This window comes from Uloborus diversus, chromosome 4 (genome assembly GCF_026930045.1).
Source record: "Uloborus diversus isolate 005 chromosome 4, Udiv.v.3.1, whole genome shotgun sequence".
Classification (NCBI taxonomy): Eukaryota; Metazoa; Arthropoda; class Arachnida; order Araneae; family Uloboridae; genus Uloborus; species Uloborus diversus.
Genome location: NC_072734.1, coordinates 49,255,894 through 49,279,806, shown reverse-complemented (window position 1 = coordinate 49,279,806; position 23,913 = coordinate 49,255,894). Strand labels below are relative to the sequence as shown.

The following is a 23,913-nucleotide window of genomic DNA, read 5'->3' as shown; positions in this document are numbered from 1 at the left end:
TTATGAGCAAAATCTTCCGGATTTTTCACGTTTTGTAGGAAAAATAATTATCTCGCCAATTTTGGCGCTAACGATACTTTTGTGGAACGCGGCACCGCGTTTTAGGCCAAGTAGCCAAGGAAAGGTTGCCGTAGGAGAATGGCACGAGAAGAAGTGAGGCAAGATTATGACGTCACGGAGTGATGCAGCGCATGACTTCATCGGGATCCAATCAAAGCAAGCGTCGCGCCTGGCAACTAGGGGCACAGTTTCGGCGCCAATTATCTTCTCATTCTCTCAATTCGAGCTGTTTTTGCTTCGTTCTTTTTTTAAGATGAGTACCAAATGTTATTTCCAAACTTTTAAAGAAAGCAATAAAAGTAATATTTACTAAACGAAAGTAATTTCAATTGATATGAAATTCATAACTAATATATTGTTAAATGTAAAGAGGGTAGGTGTCCTGTTTGATTTTATTTTGCGTTAAAATCTTGTGGATAAAAATAAAAAAATCTTCCGGATTTTTTTTCTCGGAGGTTGGCAGGTATGGTCTTGTTATGTGTAATTTAAAGACCGGTAACATTTAAAGACTAATTTTACAACATAACAAGCGAAATACATCAGAAAATGTTCTAAGCTTTAAAGATATTTAATAAAACACAACTGATTTTGAAATTATTCAGAGTGTGAATTTTGTAAGATGATTTGAAATGGGTAACATCATTAAAATACTACGAAGTACTTCCTCCAAATATACCCACATAGAGTTTAAAGGTAGATTAGGGTACAAAATAAGCATTGAAAACTACAATTTTATGAAACAATTTAATAAATACTTTGTCTCGATATGTTGTTCATCCATGTTGTTCTACGTGAGCTGTCACATGGGAATAGCTTAGAATTCCTTTTGGAACTACAGCATGGCACACAACAGTGTACCATTTTGTGATTTTAAGTCAAAAATTGATGAATAAAAATCAATAGAATTAATAATAACGATTTTAAAACTCGGGTTTTAACACACAAACAGCGCGCCAACTGACAAAAGTACAGTGAATAGCATTTGAAAAATACCGACAGGTGTCACACCTGTCGGTATTTTTCAAATTTGCGTGGTCATGGAAGATAGCTTATTGGATAGGTCATATCTATGTAAGTTGGTCTTGCTAAAAACAAAGGAGCAATTTTTGCATTTTTTGGGGGACGTGAAGGTCCAACCCTTCACACCTTCGTTGTTAAACCAGATTGAATTGACACAGCCCTAATTTAACATTAGTATGAAAAAATAAGAGATTAAAATGACAACAATCGTGGACTGATGTCTGTACATTGGAGCAGGATCAATGCATCGGTTTAGAGAGAAATTCTAAACCAATTTAACAATGGGATGCACACCGGTTTATGGCATCCTCCAGCCTTACTGCACATTAATTTAAATTTACACTTGGTCCATTTTTTTTTGTGTTAACATTTAATTTTTAATATTTCAGGTGGTTTTCGCATTTAATGAAAAGAAACTCAAATTTAAATCCCATATAGTTGACTTACATCGAGGAGAGCAATATGAACCTTCATTTTTGAAACTCAATCCTAAAGGTGAAGTTCCTGTTTTGAAGGATGGAGTTAAAATCATTCCAGATTCTCGCCGTATCATCGATTATGTTGAAGATAATTTTAGCAATGGTAAATTTTCCTTTTGTTCATGTTATGATTTTGCAAATTTGAAATATTAGAAAAGTCCTGGAACTTTAGAGAAAGATGAGCAAGTCCACCCTCCCATCTCCTGAGTAATAATTTTTGTATAGTACTTAGGACTAAAATGAGATTTTAGAAGGATGTTGGTCCGGTTTCCTGCTTTTATTTTTTTTAATCTAATCTAAGATTTAAATGAGCACTTTAAATTTATACTAAGGGTTATATTAAATATTTCTTTTAATCCCAGATTTTTTTTGTAAATTTTCAATTTATTAACAATTTTTAGATTTAAAAAAAATCAAATATTTTTTAGTAAATCAGGGGCAACATGCCAGAGATATGTTAATCTATCTCATGGCTGAGGCACATTGGAAAGCATTATGCAAACAACTTCTGTTTATGGTGAGCAGTTCTTTAGTATATTGTTCGCATTGCAGAAATGACATAATACAAATTTTGAGTAACCATAACTTAGCAAAAAATTTAACAATATATGCATGCTTTTTCTCTTTGTGAAATCACAACGTATTTACCCTTCATAAAGCAGAGCATATTGAAGTGCTAAAATTAATATAAATCCCTTTTTTTGAAAAAAAAATTGCAATGTTGTGGACACATGACGCAGAAAACCTTGCCATTTGAATGAGTCCTCACGCATATGGCAAATTCTCTGAATTTCAGTAATGGATTAGAATTTCCTTTATGCTACATGTTCAGTACATATTAATCTAAAGGAAATGATAAGTTTCTTTGCAAAAATAAAAGGATTTTGTTGAGAATTTTCCTAATTAAAAATGATCAGTGTGTTGCAAACATGACAAAAAGTTTACCTCTTGGTTTTCTGCTTCCTGTGACATTTTTCTTAGGCATACATAACTGATGCATTATAAACTTCTATATATAGCCTAAATATTTTACAATTTCTAATATTTAGACCTATTTTAATTTCTAATTACTTTAACGTTTAAACTTAGTTTTTATGAAATGTGGACATTTTAATATCTTTTAGCAAACAAAAATACAAATAGATATACAGTAGCCCCTTGTTATATTGCGCCTCATTATATCTCTCCTTTCTTCTGTCTCCCAAAATATTAAAGCCTAAAGTAAGAAAAAAAAACTTTGCTTTAAGTTTGAAACCATTTCTGAAAACATATTGTCTTGCTCAGAGAAGGTCTCTTTCTTCTTTATTTTGTCAATGAACAAAAAGAAGCTATTCTTCTGAATTCGCTGGAAAAGCAGCAGCAATTCCTGTCAGCCAAATGTACATACCCGTGTGGTGTTTTTCAGTTTAAGATAGTCTGTAAACTACTTGACATCATCTTTTGTATTGATACATTGCCTTTATAATGAGTGAGAGACATCAAGCAGGTGTCATACTAGCCCATGTAGAAGAGAACATATGCCCTTCTTTTAGTACAGAAAAGATTTGTGCTTGGTTGCACAAACTGGGATTTGCATCAAAGAAAAGAAGAATGATATGGACGAGCAAAAGAGTTTTCTGTAAACAATGTGGTTTCTTTTACTTTTCACATCCTTTCTACAGCAAGTCAAACAGATTAGAAAGTCTGTTGGGATTAAGAGGGTATTGGAATGCTCACTCTTATCTCACGGTAGCTCAGAAAGATAGTCTTCATTCGCCATTAATTTTTTTAAATTTTCTGACGGTGAAAATTTACTTAAATTTCAATTTTGTTTAAATTTTAATAGGTGTGATAGGACATTCGTGAACTAAATCGAAACAATTAGAAAATCATGTCAAAAAGAACAAATGCTAATTTACTAGTGTATTGTCTTATATTTTTAATGACCTCCCTTATATCGCGCTTCTGGATATATCGCTGTTTTTCTTTGTCCCCCGAAAAGCGTGATATAATGAGGGGTTACTGTAGCTACTAGTGATGAGCATAATCGAGTTCTCATAATCGAATCACTCGATTAATCAAGATCATTCAGAACACGATTACCACGAGTTCTCGATTATCAACTTTTCGAGTTCTCGATTATCACTTTCCGAGTTCTCGAGCGATGACTGCTTGAGTTCTCGATTGTCACTTTCCCAGTGATCGAGCTATCTCTCGCTTTGAACCTCTCGAGATGTCAATCACTCGACCAGTGTATTTTTGGATCGATTTGATAATCGAATGAACCTCTCAATATAGTTGACTTCTGACGGGGAGCCCACCTGGGGGAGGGGGGTCATGGCGCAGACTACACCATTGATACTTTTAGAAGGGGATGTTTTAAGGGGTATTTTTCTGATTTTTTCGGGGGCTCTTAGTTTTTTTTGGGGTGGGTCTCTGCGATATTGAGGGGGTGTGCCTTTGACCTCGCGGGGGGGGGGGGACACCCCTGCTTCTGTTGTGATTCAGTTGCAGGGGTGAATTCGTCAGTTAAGGGGGTCAGAGGGCTGACTTTGAAAAGTTAATGATTTTACTTATGAATGCGCATGGTTTTTGTTGTCTTCCGAAAAAAATTGCATTGAGGCCCTTTAACCCTTCTGTTGGGCTAAATGCCTTTATTTTTGGTTCTTGAAGGATTTCACCAATATTGTTTAAAAGAAAAATCATTTTGTGACTTACCTTTTGCCATTCCGAGAGAAAACTTTGCGCGAAGAATCCCATCCACCTGCCGCCAACACTCAAATGTCCGAGTTTGAATCGGAAGTGTTCGGAAAACATGCGGCATGCTATGATTGGTTGTTGTCATTCGGCAGATGTCGGTAAACTTCCGAAAGAGCACGTGTCAATGACGTGATGAAATCATGTTGAGGTGTTAAGTGCTGAATGCCAAATTAAATAAGAATTGTGCAACCGGCAAGCTGTGTTTTCTTCGGGTTGTGTTGTTTTGGCAATATGCAAATTAGGTAACGTCACATTGTTTCTGGAAAGGCCGAATCTGGCTATAAATACGCAGACCGGCAGGAGCTCGATCGCTTGGCCTTCGCTTCGTTCTTTACTTCTACTCGTCTCCTCGTCTTGTGTTGTCTGTGTCCCGTGAACGTGTTCGTCAAATGTCATCCTAAAATTTTGCTATTGGCCTCTTGGTGAGGTCTGGTTTTTCCTGGAAAAGCACTGATGATGTTTTGAGTTTGAAACCCGCGTGTTGTGATGACGTCTACAAAAGCAAAGAGTTCTAAGTTTCCCTGATGTGGGTCTTTTGTTCTCCTGCGGAAGAAAATCGCGTCCATCCCTGGCATACCTTTCCTTGATGTGGTGAACTGTGGCTCACGCGGTGTGAATCGACCTGCCTGCAATTCGTGGAAATTGCCATGCTGTCCAACAACCGGTGAGACGTCACCTTGGAACACCAACAGGACTTTTTATCCATGCATGGACCCATTGTAAGATCTTTTTTCTAATTTTTCCCGGGGAACAAATCATTGTGTTGTAACCAATTTTCAATATGTGTCAAATAAATGTTTTTCAGTGTAAAGAATGATTCATGTTTTATTTTCTCCGGGCAGACCACTACCTCAAATTTTTAGTTGGAAATGAGTTGCCTAATTTTCAGCTTAGCTGTAGGCCATAAACCTCAAATTATATCCAACAGGTGGTAGCAGAGTCGTGTGGTTGACCTGCCCGGAGAGAATTGAATCATTTCTTTATTATGGAGAAAGATTATAGAAACGTTGAGAGGTTGGGCTCCCATAATTGGGCTACCTGGTCCAAAGATATAAAAATGGTGCTCATAGAAAGGGATTTATGGGAGATTACCCAAAAGAAACCAGAAGGGGAGTTAACTAGTGCTGACAGAAAAAGATGTGGCCAAGCTTTAGCCATCATCTATTTAAACTTGGAAAAAGATACAAAAAGGTTAATTGATAATTTGGAAGATCCTAATGAAGCCTGGAAAGCCCTTAAGGCAAATTTTGAACCCCCATCTTTGGCCAGAGTAGCCGCATTGTGGGAATCCTACTTTTCTTGCAAAATGCAAGAAGGTGAAACGGTGGGATTGTTCGCTGCAAGGTTGGGGGGAATTTTTAACCAATTAGTCGAAAATGGATATATTATGGAAGAAAAACTCAGAACTTTTCAATTGATACGGTATCTACCTCCTAGTTTCAGCAGCATTGTTCAAGCCATCTACAGATGGGAAGGAGAGAAATTTACTTTCTCGAAAGTAAAAGATGAACTACTAGCTGAGGAAGGTAGGATTAGGTATTTGGCCGAAGAGCCTAATATAGAAAATTCGGAAATGTTTTCAAAACCCGGAAACTCCGGAATGGCAAATGGTAGGAGTAAATTTCTTGCTAAAAATAAAGTTTGTTACATTTGCAAAAAGAAAGGGCATATTGCGTCGAAGTGTTGGAGCCGTAATAAAGTAAAACAGGATAGGAATTTTAAATTTCAAACCAAAGAAGACCCTCAGGCAGGAATGTTTTGTTCAGTAAATGAAATTTCTGCAAACACTACCTACCCAAAATGTGAGGATACATGGCTATTGGATAGCGGCAGCACATCTCATTTTTGTAGAGATAAATCGTTATTTGCCGAGCTAGAGCCTGTACAAAACACACAAATGGAGGTAGCTGTAGGAAATGTGAAGAGCCAGGTAGAGGGCATTGGGAAAGTGATTTTTAGAATTGAATCAGATGGAAAATTAGTTACCATCACATTGAATAACGTTTTCTATGCTCCAACACTGCGACGCAACCTAATTTCTGGTTCTTGTATAGATAGACAGGGCTATAAGCTCAAATGGTTGCCCGGAAAGATCTGTGTCTTTAATCAAGAAAATGTTAAATTATTTACAGCAAATTTAATAAATAAACTTTATCATGTTAAACCAAATTTTTATATTGATTGTGAAAATGTTAATTATACCAAAGTCTTTAAGACCAAGGACCCGTCTGAAGGGGCCAATATGGTCAGTATTGATATGGAGAAATGGCATAGGAGATTTTGCCATATAAATATGGAAAGTATCACCAAAACGAGTAAACTTGGTGCAGTCCAAGGACTGGAGATTAAGAAGGGGCAAAAACCCAATTGTGACCCTTGTCAATTAGGAAAAATGAGGAAGTGCTCGTTCAAATCTATGCCAGAAAGGCGTACTAATTCTGCACTTCAATTGCTCTACATGGACCTGATGGGACCCCTTCAGACCGAGTCCTTGGGGGGAAAGAAATATATTTTTATAATTATAGATGATTTCTCAAGAAAGTCATATGTTTTCTTTTTAAGAAACAAAAATGAGGCATTTAATGTTTTTGTAAATTTTCAAAAAAGGACTGAAAGATTCCTGAATTTAAAAATTTTGGCTATCCGTTCCGATAATGGAACAGAATTTGTTAACAAAGATTTTGAAAACTATCTCACCAATCAGGGAATAAAAATAGAGCGGACCAATTCCTACACCCCGCAAATGAACGGGGTAGTAGAAAGGTATAATTTAACCATAATGAATGGTGTGAGGTCTATGCTCAAGGATTCTGGATTGGGGGATGAGTTTTGGGCTGAAGCCGCTCTTTGTTTCAACTATGTAAGGAATCGGACGGTAATAGGAAATATGGACAAGACCCCATTCGAACTGTTTTCTGGACGTAAACCCTCAGTGAGGCACCTACGTATTTTTGGGTGTATTGCCTATGTAGGTCAGCCTAGGTCCAAACTAAAAAAGTTAGATATGAGGGCTACCAAGGGGATCATGGTCGGATATGCCTTACGTACCAAAGGGTACAGAATCTGGGATCCTGAAACCAGAACAGTCACAGAAACTATTAACGTAAAGTTTAATGAAAATGAAAGATGGGGGGAATTAAAAGTCCAAAATAAAAATGAGAGAAAATTCAACTTTATCAGGCCTATAAGTGAAGTTCAACTTGAACAGGAAATCCAGGAGAGCGTTGAGCAAACTCCCTGTGAAAAGATTAAATGGGTTAGAGAAGCCAAAAAGAGAAAGACCGGGGATAGGACTGATATTTATTATACAATTGCTGGTAAAAATAAAGTAAGATTAAATTCATTAAAACAGGTTCTAAAATATTGTAGTGAAAATAAAATAGAGTATAAACCAAAACTTTTTGACTTTTCATCTAAAAATCCAACAGTAGGGGAAATCTGTGACGACAGTGAAAGTTCGGGAGAAAGTGAAGAAGCAAGTTTGGTAGAAATTTTTATACCGAATTCGTATAGGCAATGTATGGCTACCCCCGAGGTGGACAACTGGAAACTGGCCATGGAGTCTGAATTGGATGTCATTAACCAAAGAGAGGTGTGGGACCTTGTACCCCCACCAGAGGGGAAACCAATTTTGGGAAACAGGTGGGTCTACGACCTCAAGGTAAATGACAAGGGTGAAATTGTAAGATACAAGGCCAGATTAGTTGTGAGGGGGGACCGTCAGTCAATTGAGTCATATTCTGAAGTTTTCAGTCCAGTAATTGAGTTTTCACTTGTAAGAGTTTTCTTTTCTATTTTTATATGTCTTTTAAAATGGTGTCACTCACAAATTGATGTAAAAAATGCTTACCTGTATGCTGATTTAGAGGAACAAATCTACATGAGACAACCAGAGGGTTTTGTCAGTAAAAGCCACCCTAATTTTGTCTGTAAATTGAAGAAGTCTCTCTATGGACTACACCAGTCCGGAAGAAACTGGTTCTTAGAAATAGACAGTGTTCTTCGTGGTTTTGGTTTTCAAAAATTAAAAGGATGTAATTGTGTATACCATAGAGACAAAAATACTTTTCTTCTTATTTATGTAGATGATATAATAATTCTAGCAAAAAATGAAAATTTAATTAAAAAGGTAATCAATGAAATTAAAAGTATGTATGATATTAAAGAAATGGGGAAAACCAGAAAGCTCCTGGGGATTGAATTTGTGGAAGATAAAAATAATCTTTTCATTCACCAAAGCTCTTATATTTCGAAGGTCTTGGAGTTATTCTCTGATTACTATGTGCCAAATTCAACCCTCCCAATCTCAAAGGGTACAGTTTTGTCGAAGGACGACTGCCCGAAAACTGAGGAAGAAAAAAGGGAAGCAGAAAAGCTCCCATACAGAAATTTGTTGGGTTGTATGGCATACATAGCGGGGAAGACCCGACCTGACATTTCGTATGCGGTGAATATTTTTTCCCAATTTCAAGCAAATCCCGGAAGAAAGCATTGGGATTTTCTATTAAGATTGCTAGGGTATTTAAAGCATACAATATCATACAAACTAAATTTAAGTTCAATCAATAGTGTAAATCTACGGGGATTTTCAGACTCCGATTACGCCGCTAATCGGGAGGATAGGGTCTCAATGGGAGGATCAATTTTGTGTATTGATCGGGTCCCAATTAATTGGAGGACATTTAAACATAAATGTGTTGCGTTATCCACAATGGAAGCAGAATATATTTCACTTGGTGAAACTGCAAAAGAAATGGTCTGGCTGAAGAGGATAATCACAGAAATAAGTGAATTAAATATTGAAAACCTCCAGCTTAGAGATACAATTATTTATTGTGATAACACTGCAACAATTGATTTTTCTAAGTCTCCCATTGAGAATTCCCGTACAAAACACATTGATGTAAGGTACCATTTTTTAAGAAATTTAATTGAGCAAAAGATTTTTTTAATTAAATATGTGAGGACAAATATAAACATCGCGGATATTTTCACTAAACCCCTATCTAAGAATTGTTTAAATAAACTTTGTAAAATTATATTTAATTGGGATTAAATGAGGGGGGCGTATCAAATTTTTGAACTGTTTTTCAAATGTATCTTTTGTAAATATAATATGAATGTAGTTAAATGTTTTTAATGTATATAATGTGTTTTTTTGATGAAATTCCTTCAAGAGGGGGGAACTTGTTGGGCTAAATGCCTTTATTTTTGGTTCTTGAAGGATTTCACCAATATTGTTTAAAAGAAAAATCATTTTGTGACTTACCTTTTGCCATTCCGAGAGAAAACTTTGCGCGAAGAATCCCATCCACCTGCCGCCAACACTCAAATGTCCGAGTTTGAATCGGAAGTGTTCGGAAAACATGCGGCATGCTATGATTGGTTGTTGTCATTCGGCAGATGTCGGTAAACTTCCGAAAGAGCACGTGTCAATGACGTGATGAAATCATGTTGAGGTGTTAAGTGCTGAATGCCAAATTAAATAAGAATTGTGCAACCGGCAAGCTGTGTTTTCTTCGGGTTGTGTTGTTTTGGCAATATGCAAATTAGGTAACGTCACATTGTTTCTGGAAAGGCCGAATCTGGCTATAAATACGCAGACCGGCAGGAGCTCGATCGCTTGGCCTTCGCTTCGTTCTTTACTTCTACTCGTCTCCTCGTCTTGTGTTGTCTGTGTCCCGTGAACGTGTTCGTCAAATGTCATCCTAAAATTTTGCTATTGGCCTCTTGGTGAGGTCTGGTTTTTCCTGGAAAAGCACTGATGATGTTTTGAGTTTGAAACCCGCGTGTTGTGATGACGTCTACAAAAGCAAAGAGTTCTAAGTTTCCCTGATGTGGGTCTTTTGTTCTCCTGCGGAAGAAAATCGCGTCCATCCCTGGCATACCTTTCCTTGATGTGGTGAACTGTGGCTCACGCGGTGTGAATCGATCTGCCTGCAATTCGTGGAAATTGCCATGCTGTCCAACAACCGGTGAGACGTCACCTTGGAACACCAACAGGACTTTTTATCCATGCATGGACCCATTGTAAGATCTTTTTTCTAATTTTTCCCGGGTAACAAATCATTGTGTTGTAACCAATTTTCAATATGTGTCAAATAAATGTTTTTCAGTGTAAAGAATGATTCATGTTTTATTTTCTCCGGGCAGACCACTACCTCAAATTTTTAGTTGGAAATGAGTTGCCTAATTTTCAGCTTAGCTGTAGGCCATAAACCTCAAATTATATCCAACACCTTCTCCCAGAAAAATTTGAAGTGACGGGCTGCGCCGAGGTGCCCTCAGGGAAGGTGGGGTATGGTGCAGACTGCGCCATTGAAATTCTTAATGGACGTTAGTCTTTTTTAGGGAGTATCCTTCTTGGGGGGGGGGGGGGGTTCCCTAATTTTAAAAGGTGTGCCAGGATTTGAGGAATAGATACCCTTGCGATCTAAATGGTGTTATGATCAAATAATTGCCTCTCGGACGTTTCATTCAAATAGTTTTATAATTGAGTGTATGCTGTCGAATGCTTGATTATCAAATGATTCTTTGGGATGCTTTGGTAGTTTAATGATATGGTTTGAGTGAAAGGTGTTAATGAATGAACACATGGACGGGTCTGTGGGAGAAATGTGTTGTGTGTCCCAGTGGTGAGAGTAAAGGTTGGGGGTGCTAATAAGGTTCTAACTTGAGAAGCATTAAAATTAAAATTATATTTCAGATAAAAAGGAGGAATACTTAAGTTGGAAACCTGATAGGACGTCTACCCCCTTACGTCCACCTTCAACTATAATACTATTGGGTAATGATAAAAGTTTAACAGGCAATAAAGAACGTTTTAGAGCTCAAATATACAGATTACTGCAGACACGTGTTTCGGGGTTTTAAAGAACCCTTTTTTAAACTCAAAATAGTGAGAGTGTGAATGTAAAGACATTACTGGATGCCTTTACATGCAAAAGCTTACTATTTTGTTGAAAAAATGGTTTCCATAAAACCCCAAAACAAGTTTCTACAGTACTCTGTATATTAGGGCTACAAAACGTTTGTTATTTCATGTTTAGGCACAAAGCTATTTGATTATTTTTTAATGAAATAAGTGGTTTACTTCTCGTGTAATTCATTTCGTATGGGTGCAAATAAGGAGGGAGGGAGAGGGGGGGAGTTTTGACGCAAACTGTGGGATTGTAATTTTTAGGGAATTTTGTCTTTCGGGGGTATTGCTCTTGTGAGAGAGTTTCATAGGTGGTGCGCCTTCACTGTTAGGATTTGGAATGATATTAAATGATTGCTTCTCGTTTGTTTTATTCAAATGGCATTATAGTTAAATGTTTGGCATCGAATTTTCGATAATCGAGAGATTTCTAAATAATCGAACGAATATTGTTAATTATCATACGAGCAGATTTATGGAAAGGCATGGGTTGTGTGATCTGGTGATGAAATCTTGAAACAAAGGCTAGAGAAACGCTTATCATACTGTTTTGAACTGGTCAGTTATTAAGATCAAATATATACAATTTTAATTAAAAATTGAGGGATGATGTGAATATAGGCGGGTTTCGGGCGACACTTGGTTAGAACTTGAGACTTGTTTAAATTAGAAATATATTTAAACTGAAAAGTAGGAACACTTTAGCAAAAAATCAAAGGGGACACCCTCCCCCCTACATCCTCATCAGCTGCACCCCTGTGAAATTAAACAAATCTCTAATGTGGTTTACTTTTCGAGTGATTCATTCGCAGAGGTGCCCACGGGGGGAAAACGGTTAGGCACAGACCATTGGTCAACTAAAAGTACAGCAATCCGCTGTCTTTCTTAAAAAATAATTTTGGGAGTTAACATTGAAGTCACATGAGGCAATGTAGGATCAAGGATCATAATTATGCTTTGATGGAATTTTAGAAAATAATGCGGCCTGATACATATTTTTAGAACTTAAAAATTTTGAATTTAAGGAGTTTCTACTGAGGGTGATATTATTGGTCGAGCAAATGCAATGTATGATAAGTCATGTTCCCAACCTTATAGAGATAACTAACTTAAATTATTTAAAAAAAAAAAAACATCAATTATAATTTTCTTTTACACATGGCTATAACATATGCAACATTCGGACTGCATCTGTACAGTGCGTGAGCTCTATCTTTCTCCCCAAAACCAGTTTTCAATCGGTATTGCCATGACAGCAAGCCTTATTGTAAGGGACTCGTCACTGTAACTAGAAGCCAGATATCTGATGGCTCTGACGTCCGTAGAGTTGGGAGTCGCATTTCATTGGTCTTCACGAGATGGGCGCGCTCTCGCTATTGGGTAAGAGTATCGACATGCGCTTTACTCGCGTTCGAATGTATGAATGCTTCCCCCTGTTTGGAAAATGTAAGTGTGTCCGCTTTACGTGGTGAACGTGATGTGCGAATGCTGTTTGAATGTTGCTATAGTAAATAGGTAGAAAAATGACAATGTACCAATTAATTGCAATACTGCTACAAAAAGTTGAAAATTTTAAATTAAAAAGACAACATTTTCTTCTACAAGCACCTGATATTAAAAAACCAAAGCTAATTATGCACTTTTTATGCATTTTTTAGTCATCAATTAAAGGAACAGTATTTGCTTTAAATTTTATTAGAAACATTAAATGTTGTTGCACCAGAACAAAAATATTATGTTTGTTGTTTCCGCAACTATGTGGATATAACCAATTTCGAAATAGAAGAAATACAAGTTTAAAGAAAATTTACTAATTAATTGCAGCACACCAGTAAAAATTTGAACTTTTTTTATTGAAATAGTAACATTTTCTTCTGAATGTACCCCATATTAAAGAATAAAAGATAAATATGCAGTTTTTTAAAAAAATTCATCAATAAAACAAATACAGTATTTACTTTAATGTGTCATGTTTTACTATAAAAATTGAAGGTTGTGACAAAAAAAAGTTTTTTTTTTTGTTTGTGCTGTTTGCAACTTTTAAACTCTTTTTTTAATTTTTTGTTTTAAATTTAGAGATTTCTTTCATTTTTTTTTTGACAAAAATATTTTTATGTTCAAAAAATACATTTAATTTCCTTTAATATATTTTTGAAGTATATCAGGCTTTTTTTTTATGAAATAAGTTTAAAGATCAATATAACATATTAAATTAATTTTAATTGTTAAAATGTTTAATTAAAAAATTGTAACTAACTAAATTGCAAACTAACATCTGTGTTTAATTTCATTAGTTAGTTTTTAAACAGTATTTAATATTTCGTATGGTGTAAAACTTCAAAAATCTTCTTCATAGTTTTTGAAAATTTCACACTGTCTTAAGAAAATTTTACTTGAATCCACTATCACCCCTGCACAAAGTGTTTCTTGCAGATATACAATCAAGGTGTTTCAAACTTCAGATGATGCTTTTGAAAATATTGATTTTATGAGTGACAAAAGTTGGAAAACATTTGCATGGGAAATCTTTGCAGGAGTCTCGAGTGATCTTGTGGGATTTTGCTCTCAATGCTACAGTATTAAACTTGCTAAATTACATGCAGGATTTCGGGATCAGAAACCTTAGAGCTATGGTTCTATATTATAATTTTGAGTCATTATATGAAAATATACTTATTTACTAATTGTTGAATATTTAAATTTCTTCACATTTGGTTGCCGAATAATAAAGTATTCGGACTGAACCTAACATTCAGTTTGTCTGACAAATATACATTTTTTCAAATACCAACCAAATATTCAGTTCATCTCTAATAATTACTTTTTATTTTCAGGCAATACTCCTCGTCTTATTCCAGAAAAAGGCAGTCCACAATTTCAAACAATGGAACGTATGCGAGATTTATTAGATAATATTCCAAATGAGCTCATAACTTTTGGTTGCCTTTTAAATCCAGAGCTGACGGGGAAGATCAGAATGTCACCACAGGAAATCAAATTCCGTCAAGGTATTGCATATATCTTTTCTTAAAATACACATTGCTTAAATATTTTGAATGACATGTTGAACAGTTATATTTTTGAACTTTAAAATGCATTAAGTTGTGTGATTTGTGTTTTCATGTATGGTTGATCAAATATTTATGGTCCCACCAAATATGTTGTTTTTTGTGTTTACTATGGTTTTTACAGGCAAAAACCCAAACCTGCCAACACTGTTGGAAATACTGGTGTTCAAAGAATTTTAACCATTTCTGGAGCTCTATCAGTCACAATAATGTACAAACTACCATATATGAGGCAGTGAGAATCAAAGGGATGTAAGTGGCAAAATTAAAAATTTAGAGATAACCAGCACAAATGGTAAGTGAACTTCTCTTCTGTCTTGGGGCAAGAGATGGTCCTCTGTCTTGAGCTCCAGTAGATGCTCTTATACAGCATAATTTAGAAAAACTTTTCAATGAAAGTCTACCGAGGGCCTAACTTTAAATGTGTTTTACTCAAAATTTGAAAATGTCCACTTACATCCCTTTGCTTCTTACTGCGTCATATGTGATGTTTCAATTCATGAGAGTGTCAAATATTTTTGAATTTGAAAAAAAATCAACTTGAACAATTCCAGCTTCTACACGACTTTGAATACCAATGAGTTCACCACCATACTTCTTGGAGAAATTTCCAGAAAAGAAATATGCTTCAGAATAGCAATTCAGAAGAGAAATACACTTAGGGAATTACACTGTACTGGAAAAGAAATTTATGACATAAAAAAAAAAATGTATGTTAAATTCATTTTGAATTTTCTGACAAGAAAAATCAGGGATTCATAATTTATGCTAGTTTGTAGTAAAGTGTTACATTAAGAGTTTATTTCAAACAGCAATTGTTCACTTCTTTTGCCCCAAGAAAGAATTAGCTGCTCTTAAAAGCCGTAAAAGAATATGAAATATATACTAATATGTCCAAAATTATTTTTACATGCGTAAATTTACAGATTTCTCAGAATCTGGGAAATTGTGATTTCTTGTGGAATATTATATAGCACTATGACACATATATAACAAAGGGAAAAAAGTAAGGGCATTGCACATAATATAAAATTGTAGCTTGAAACATGAAAAATCGTAATAAAATGTGGAAAAACAATCTTAGAAAAAAAGAACGCAGAACAGAATTAAGCCTTACAATTTTAGTACGGAATATAATCTCCCCTGACTTGTACACACATATCACAACGTGTTTTCATGCTGGCAGTAATGTTAATTAGTTTGGGGGAAAATTCCGAAATTACACACCGTCTTCAGAAAATTTTACTTGAGTTTACTTGCACACCTGCTCTTAACATAGGTTTGCATTATTTTGCACCAAATAATACAATTAGGTTTTTTAAAACCTTGAATATGCTTTCAATGTTTCTAAAAAAAAAAGTGACCAAATGGAAAGTTGGTGAATCTCTCATGAAAAGGAATGCAATTTTTTTGTTCATTAAGAGCTGTAAATTATATAGCAAAGTATGGATTGGCAGTTATGGAAGAATACAATAAACCAGAACTGCAGAAGGCTGATTTTAAACTGAAGGTTCGAGATTCAAAGCTTTAAAATTAGTAGAGTCTGACTCTGTCATTTTCGCTTTGTCTCTGCATTTCTACCCTGACTGAGGAATCAAAGTCACTAGAATTCTAAGAGTCAGAGTCGATCATTTTCCATCTAACTCTGCAAACTTCATGCAAAAATTCCAATCTTTTCCAGAAAGCTTTTATCTGTTGTAGTAACCCTTAAAATTAGTCTGAAAAATCTGAAAGTATTACAGTAGTCCTTTTTCATAGACTAAATCAAAGCAATGGGGTGTCCCATTAAAAATATAATTAAAAAAAAAAAACTTTCATATAAGCACTACCCTACTGTACATGTTTTAATACCTGTTTGGTACCTTTTGTTAAGCATATTAGACATTGAGAAGCAAAGAAATGTAAGTGCAAAAATTAAAAAATTGGAGATAATTCTCTAAAATGATAGAAGAACCTTTCCTCTGTTTTTGGACAAGAGATTGCATTTGTAGCCATGGTAAGTGCTACTATACTGTCTAACCATCGATTACATGGAAAGTCTTATATCCGGTTTATAGGCGGAAATGGACGTATCTGTTAGTTTACAGGGATGTTAGTTGGTTTGTTTTAGATGTGCACTTTTGCCTCTCAATAATTTGACCTTAGTTTTGTAAAAATGAAAATTTGCTTACAGCAACATTTTTTAAATCTAAAGTACATTCGATCCATATTCTCACGGCAAAAATTAATTGATTTCTTTATTCACAGCAAAGTTTTTAGCTTACCATTTTGCTTTTACGTTCCTGAATGAAATGAAAATATTTTATTTTCTTTTTGTTGTTTCCATGGTAACTACTTTTGTTTCCCCTTATTTTATTTTTTAGAATGCAATAAATGAATAAGGTACTAGTGACATTATGAAACGCATGCATAAAATCTCATCGTTATTTTCCCTTCTCCCCTGCTAGTTTCATTCAGATGGAATCTTCTTTACTTGGCAGATTGCCATATTACATGCAATCCGTGGTCAAACAGTACAAGGTGATTTTGAAAAAAGTTTCAATGAAAGCCTACCTAGAATGTGAACTTTAAATGTGTTTTACTCAAAACTTTAAAAAGTCCACTTACATCCCTTCGCTTCTCACGACCTCATATGATCATGAATATACCTTTTTTAAAAAGTAATAAGTATTTTTTGAATTGATTTGGGCAAGATATGTTAAATTATCAATAAAATAAAATTCTGTCTTTTGTGTTATAGGTTTTTATGCATCTCATCTTAGCCTTCTTAATGAGTTTTCTGAAAAGCATAATGACTTCAAAGATTACTATCTTGTTAAGAAAAACAGCTTGGAAAAAAGGCGCAATGCTGCTTTAGACAAAAATGAAGTTGAAAAGGGTCTTTTAGATCTCGAATATGCTTTGAAAGAAGTAGAGAAACTGTTATCCACCCATGATAAAGGTATGGATTTTTTTTCCCCTGTATCAAAAACTTATACCCTTCTGTTGTGTTTTATGAAGTTCTCCAAAGTACCAGTAAGAGTGAATTTGGATATTTATACATGCTATTGATTTTTGTTTTGAAAGAACTAAAATATCACTTTACACTATCGCCCACAATTATGTTTTCCTATACTATAACTAGTATGTTGTGGCCATCACGAAACTTTATTCTATATTTTTCCTTTTTCTGGTCCCTCCCCATGCTTGACAAGGAAGCAATATTCCTAACAAAAACAAAATTACACATGCAAAAACTTGACAACCATCCCAATGTCTGAATTACTGTAAAAGCAAAGCAAAGAGCGAAAATTGAAAGTTATTTTAAAAGCCTTGCTTGAAATAATTACAAATATTTTATTTATTAACAAACATAAGATGGCAACAGTTAAAAATTTTAAATCATTGAGATAATATTTCTGATCATTTCCATACAATTAAAATCACAAGAAATACGCAGATGACAATCTATTACGACTTATCTTTCTTATTGTTGCATTAATAAAGCTATTTTTATTCGCAAAAAAAAAAAAAAAAATCAACACATCTTGGAGCGATTGGAGTCAAAATTGAACCAAAGCCTGTTTACGTATGGATTCACATATATTCCAAATTTCAGCCAGAACGTAGCATTACTTCTTGAGATAGGGTACTCACAATGGAAAAAAAGAACGGGCGATTGCGCTACCCCCCTTTTTAGCTGTTGACACCAAAATAAAATCGGCTCTTATACCCACTAAGGGCTACTTGGGAAAAAATTTTTGTTTGATTCCGTTCGTTATTTCTTGAGATACAGCAGTCACAATTGACGACAAAAAACGTTCTATAACTCAACCCCCGTTTGAGCTATTGACACCAAAATTGAATCAGCACCTGCTCCTGTTAGGGGCAACATGTGGACCAAGTTTTGTTCGATTCCGCCAGTTACTTCCTGAGGAATAGCAAGCATGCGTTACTCAAAAAACGTCCCATTGCTCCACCCCCCTTAGAGGAATTCGCGCCAAAAACCAATGGGCACAAGTTCACATAGGGGCACATATGTGTACCAAATTTTGTTCAATTTCATACGGTAGTTTTTGCTGTAGAGCGGCCACAAAAAACTGGTCACACACAGACGTGACACACACACATACACACACACAGACAGACAGACATTTTCCAAAAATAGTCGAAATGGACTCAGCACACCTCAAAACTTTCGAATCTGTCAAAATTCGAAATTCGAAAATTTGCACGAATCCAATACTTTCTTCTATATATTAGATATAGAAGAAAGTAAAAAGGAGGTTGGTGCTTTGAAAGGATGTTTTAAGGTATTATTTTTAAATTAAGGTGTGGCTTAAATTATGCCGTCATGCACATGCACATTATTATTGTATGTGCCTGAAGGACATTATTGCTTTTGAGGCTTTTCTGTTTTCTCTGTTTCAAAGTTTCTCTTTTTCTGTATCTAAATTCTTTTTCTTCCAGTTGGTTTAGTTCCGTCTTTAGTACTACCCGTAGTTTTACCTCCCTGCAAATTTAAAACACTAAGCAAAATGTGTTTTACTGACAACATGGCAATACTTACAAATTCGCATTTTTTTATTTGCAAATTTGTTTGATTTAAGGTTGTTGACTCTTTTTGAAATGAAAACTTCGTTAGTCGCGTTGAGCAGTTTTGATGTGGGGGAAAAACCTTTTACTTTGCAACACTATCACAGACATTTGGAATACAGCGCATGCTTGGCTTCTCTTAGTTCCTTTATTACGGAATTTTTGTTGGGAACCCCAGTAGTACTGTTAGCAGCAGGTGAGTCTCAAATTCAGATTCCTGGATAAGTAATCTCAAGTAGCGTGAGTTTGATTCTCACCCGGGTCAGTGCATTTCTTCTCAAGAAGAAAAAAAAAAACTAAGCTTTGAACACATCTTTAGATGCGTTGGGCAATTTTTTGAGATGTGAAAAACAATGTTTTTGAAATTGGTGATACATGTATTAGTCGTAGCGACTCTGCAAATGAACAGCTAATTGTAATGGTTGCTGTTTATATTTCACCGCCTAAGCCTAGAAAAAAATAAAAGAATTTTTGAATGAAAATTTCTTTTTTCCAAAGACACTTCTGATTTACTTCAAAATAAAATTGAAATAGTCTTGGATGATTTGCCAATGATTTTGAGTAGAGATTTCAACATCAACTTTGCACATAATAAGAATCTACCATTAATTTAATTTTTAAATAGATATTTAATTTAATGATGTACAATGATCATAATCTTACCGTAAAAGAGATATAAAACTACAATCGATGCAGTCTTTATAAGATATTTAAATAAATTTGAATCATAATTGTTTAATTCCTATTTTAGGTTTATACCTGTAGGTTTATACCGATAGTATCAGTTTTGGAGTATAATGATTATAATAAAAGTGCTCAAAGTGTAAAAAAGATCATAATTTAAAAAAAAAAGGATTATTTTGATTTAAATCAGATTAATTTTTATTTAAATCGTATTTTTTTTTTGAAAAGGCTTTAGAAATTTTCATAATTGGTTGATTTATACTGTTAAATATAATTAAACTTAGTCAATGTTTTAAAAATTTAAAAACAATTAAATTTCAAATTTCACGTCACCAAAACATTTTTATATGATGCAAGACCAGTTTAATACAGCTGCATATGATTTAAATTAAACTTAAAATATATTGCATACTTAAACACATATGCATAAAAACATGGCAAACAAATCGGCATTTGTTTTTTGCTAAATATCTTTTCATCTATAAACTCACTTTTTTTTCGAAAGAAACTCCAAATTATCTGTCATGTCTCAAAATTCAAATTTCCCAGCATGCTGGTCAATCTCACAACATGTCGGCTAAAGAAGGATAATACAGTAATTTTGAGTATGTGGAAAGATCAGTATGCACATTGTTTATTATTTTTATACATGGAAAATTGAATAACACAAACTAAGAGTTTATTTTCAAATATTTCCTATATTTGCATCAATATTGTTTTTATAAACAAACTGAAATAGACCATACCAAAATGTATAGAATTGATACTCGGATTGCTGATAAATGTGAAAACTAGACCGTAGCTGATATTTTGAATTTACAAATTATAAAATCTTAATTTTTGAAACTATAATTAATTTTAAATGAAAATTAAACACACAACACACCAAATTGATTTTGTAGTTTTAAGTTTTTTTCCTGTCGGCAGTCCCATGACTGCCTAATATTTTTTCCCCTTGTAAATCCTTTCATGCCAATCAACTTCTCACTGCTAACAATGAGACTAGAATACAGAAACAATATTTACATAAAAATTCATATGTACTTCCCTGATTAAAAAAAAAAAAAATGTTGGAACAATATTTCCTAAGTCAATCATTATCGGGGCACTCAAGCTTGTTGTAATAGTAATAAAATATGATTTGATATTTGTCTGAGATATCTTTCAAACCTACAAACTTTTCTCCCTCTCAAAACTTTAATTTCTGCATATTTTTTTACAGAAAAGAAGTCATGGCTTTGTTGTGAAAAATTTACTATTGCTGACATTAGTCTCTGTGTTTTGCTGAACAGAATGAAATTACTGGGATTATGTGATAAATATTTTAAGGATAATCAATTTTCTAACCTGCAAGAGTACTTTAAGCGAGCTCAACAGCGTGATTCCTTTAGAAGAACAATGAATCAAACTTCAAGTCTTCTGAAACCATTTTCTTGTTTAGACACGAAAGATCAAGTTTTAGTGACAATTGGTGGTGTTGCCATTGTTCTTTGTGCTGCTGGTGTTGCTGCATTCCTTATTCAACGCAAGAAATGATTCATATATTTTTGTAATTCAATTCCTTTGGATACAATAAAAGTAGGTGATTGTTAGATTCATATGAAAGTTATCATTGCATTTTGTTACTGAAGTTCAGCCGGCATGGTTACTTACGTACGTTATTTTTTTATGTATCGACAAAGGTGATACATATCTGTAATATTTTTTGTAGATCTGTTGATGTAATTCTGCATTTACAGAGAGACTGTATGTGCTGGCTGTTCAAATACTAAAATAAACAATTTATTATTGTTAAATGTTCGCCTTTTTTTTTCTGGAATCATACATACCATTTCTCAAAGTTTTTTTTTGAGAATGTCATAGCTTTGTTTACTTCATCAAACTTCAAAAGTATGGTATCATTTTAAAGATTTTTTCCCAAAAATTTTGACAAAAAATAAACTAACACTTTGCATTTTGTCTGCTTAATAAAACTAGGTGGATTCATTCGGTTCAAGTGTAAATTTCTGTTTGCATTTTAACAAGGGAGAGAGAGATAGCTCAATCGGTAGAAGGATAAATTTTCAACTAAATGGCCCAAGGATCGAATCTTCAGGAGATCCGCCATGGTAGGATTTTTGAAGAAAGAATGTTGCATATAACACCTAAGACGTTAAAATCAAAGCAACACACTACCTTCGTTTTCACATGTCTAGCACTTTCAGTTTTATGTATTTTAAAGTCATCATCTCAACTAGTTCATGAGTAATTTTCAACGAAGCGAATAGATTAATTTTTTCACTTAGTGTTTTTCCATGGTATTTTTACAGCATAGCTACAAATTTGGAGCATAAATGCTTTGCATGGCTCAGCTAGTTAGAAATATTCCTTATTATCCAACTTTTTGCTATGCATTAATTTTCATCCACTTAGGGACTAAAATTTTTAAGTGGAAGGGAGATGCACTTCCAAGCTTTATAAGGGTAGGAAATCGGTAACTCTTTCAGAGGTTCAAAAGAAGTTCAAAATCCAGAATTTTTAAGGAAAAGAAAATTTAGATTATAGCAGATTTGTACCATGTTTCTGAAATATAATCTGCCGTTAGCAATGCAAGAAATATTGGCAGATAATATACAGCAGTGTACAATCAGCCTATAACAGTCTTATTTTATACACTATACCACATGCCGATCGATTTATACAAGAAATAGATAAATATTTTTCTTGTTGCTTTGTATTATGCACAGTAAAACCTCGAAAAGCTGAAAGCTTTGACAAACCAAAAAGAATTTTTACTCCTAACTGAATAAAGAATTAATGTTATATATTTTCGATAAATCGAATTTCGTCGAGTCGAAACATTCAGATAAGTCAAATTGTCAAGTATGTATATATATATATATATATATATAAAGGGTGTCCCAAAATTAACGCAAGATTTGAATTTGCCACCATTTTTTTCATAAATTGTTGGCAGCCATGAAAAAAGAACAATTTGACAGTTGAGAGTTTAGGGTTAGTAAAAATGGGGTGTTATTGTACCATACAGCTAGAGAGAGTGAAACATTTCAATTACTGCATAAGGCATTTCCTAGTCCCGTACTCTCTCATTTCGGTCATCAGAATTGGCATCCTAGATCGTGTGATTTAACATTTTAAAATTTCTTCTTATGGGGTTATTTAAATTCAAAGATCTATGTCAACAAGCCCACAACCACCCGTGCATTACCGTGTTGCGATACCGAGAGCCAATAACAGTAACTGCTTGACCAGCCTCAACTTTTATTATTTTTGAAACAATTGTTCAATAATGAAAGCGCGTTATTGTATCGTATAACGCTCCATTTTTGATTACCCTAAACTCTCAGCTGTCAAATTGTTCTCTTTTCAGGGTTGCCAACCATATATTGCAAAAATGGCGGCAAATTCAAATCTTGCGTTAATTTTGGGACACCCTTTATATATATATATATATATATATATATACATATATAATCTCCTCGATACATTATTCTATCATTTTTGTTAATGTTATAAATTTAATGAGTTTCAGTGGCAGGATTTTATTTTATTCAATTGGTTTTGTTGACCTTTTCAATTAGCCGAATTTTCAATAACTTGGAATTTTTTTTTGCTTTTCCTGCAACTTTGATTTGTCGAAATTTCACTTCTTTAATACAAAGTGAATAAGCCATCATTTCAACAACTGCATCATTGACATTATCTCATAGTAAGAATTTTCAGTTGGAAATGACTAGAGCTTGTCCTTTAATCAAGATAGTTTCCTCTATTTATTCATTTTTTGCAGCCTTTTCAACATTTTCTCTGGTAGTTTAAGTGTAAGGTCTTTGTACAGGAACAATAATCAACACTGAACTTACATATAATTTCAGGATATTTGTTATTAAATACGAATAGATTCATTATGTACTTAGTTTATAGAAAATTATTTTGGATTTTGTTTCAGGGCCATTTCATGGTATTTTGTCCAAATGTTGGAGTCCGCAACATGACACTTTTTTTTTTTTTGCCATAACTATTTAATTTGTTTGATAAGCACATTATTTTATTTTGAATTCGTCCTACCAACACACAGACTCAAAATAAAATAAGGTGCAAATTAAACAGTAAATTTAATGGTTAGAGCAAAAAAAGTGACATGTTGCAGACTTGACATTTGGCCAAAATACTGGGAAATTGCCCTTTAGTAAAATAAAGAAAATTCTCATTAAGAAAGACTGTTTGATGATATCTTTTATTTACAAGAGAAATGCTAAAAGAAAATGGCAGAAGTACATAAAATACTCGAATTATAAACAACCGAGTAAAAAACAAAATACAAAACTTTATATGTATTAATAACTGTTCAAAACCTTAGCTGGAGTAGCTC

The 23,913-nt window shown here is 34.1% G+C and overlaps 1 protein-coding gene across 1 annotated transcript in view; it reads left to right on the top strand.

Annotated features, from left to right (window-relative positions):
* Window positions 1-21,317, top strand: part of LOC129220020 (ganglioside-induced differentiation-associated protein 1-like) — a 50,471-nt gene extending 29,154 nt beyond the window's left edge. Inside the window, exons 2-5 of the mRNA XM_054854348.1 lie at window positions 1,470-1,662; window positions 14,052-14,225; window positions 17,026-17,226; window positions 20,767-21,317. Of these exons, the coding sequence (XP_054710323.1) occupies window positions 1,470-1,662; window positions 14,052-14,225; window positions 17,026-17,226; window positions 20,767-21,080 (882 nt within the window). The 3' untranslated portion in view covers window positions 21,081-21,317. The remainder of the gene's footprint in view (window positions 1-1,469; window positions 1,663-14,051; window positions 14,226-17,025; window positions 17,227-20,766) is intronic.
* The last annotated feature ends 2,596 nt before the right edge of the window (window positions 21,318-23,913 follow it).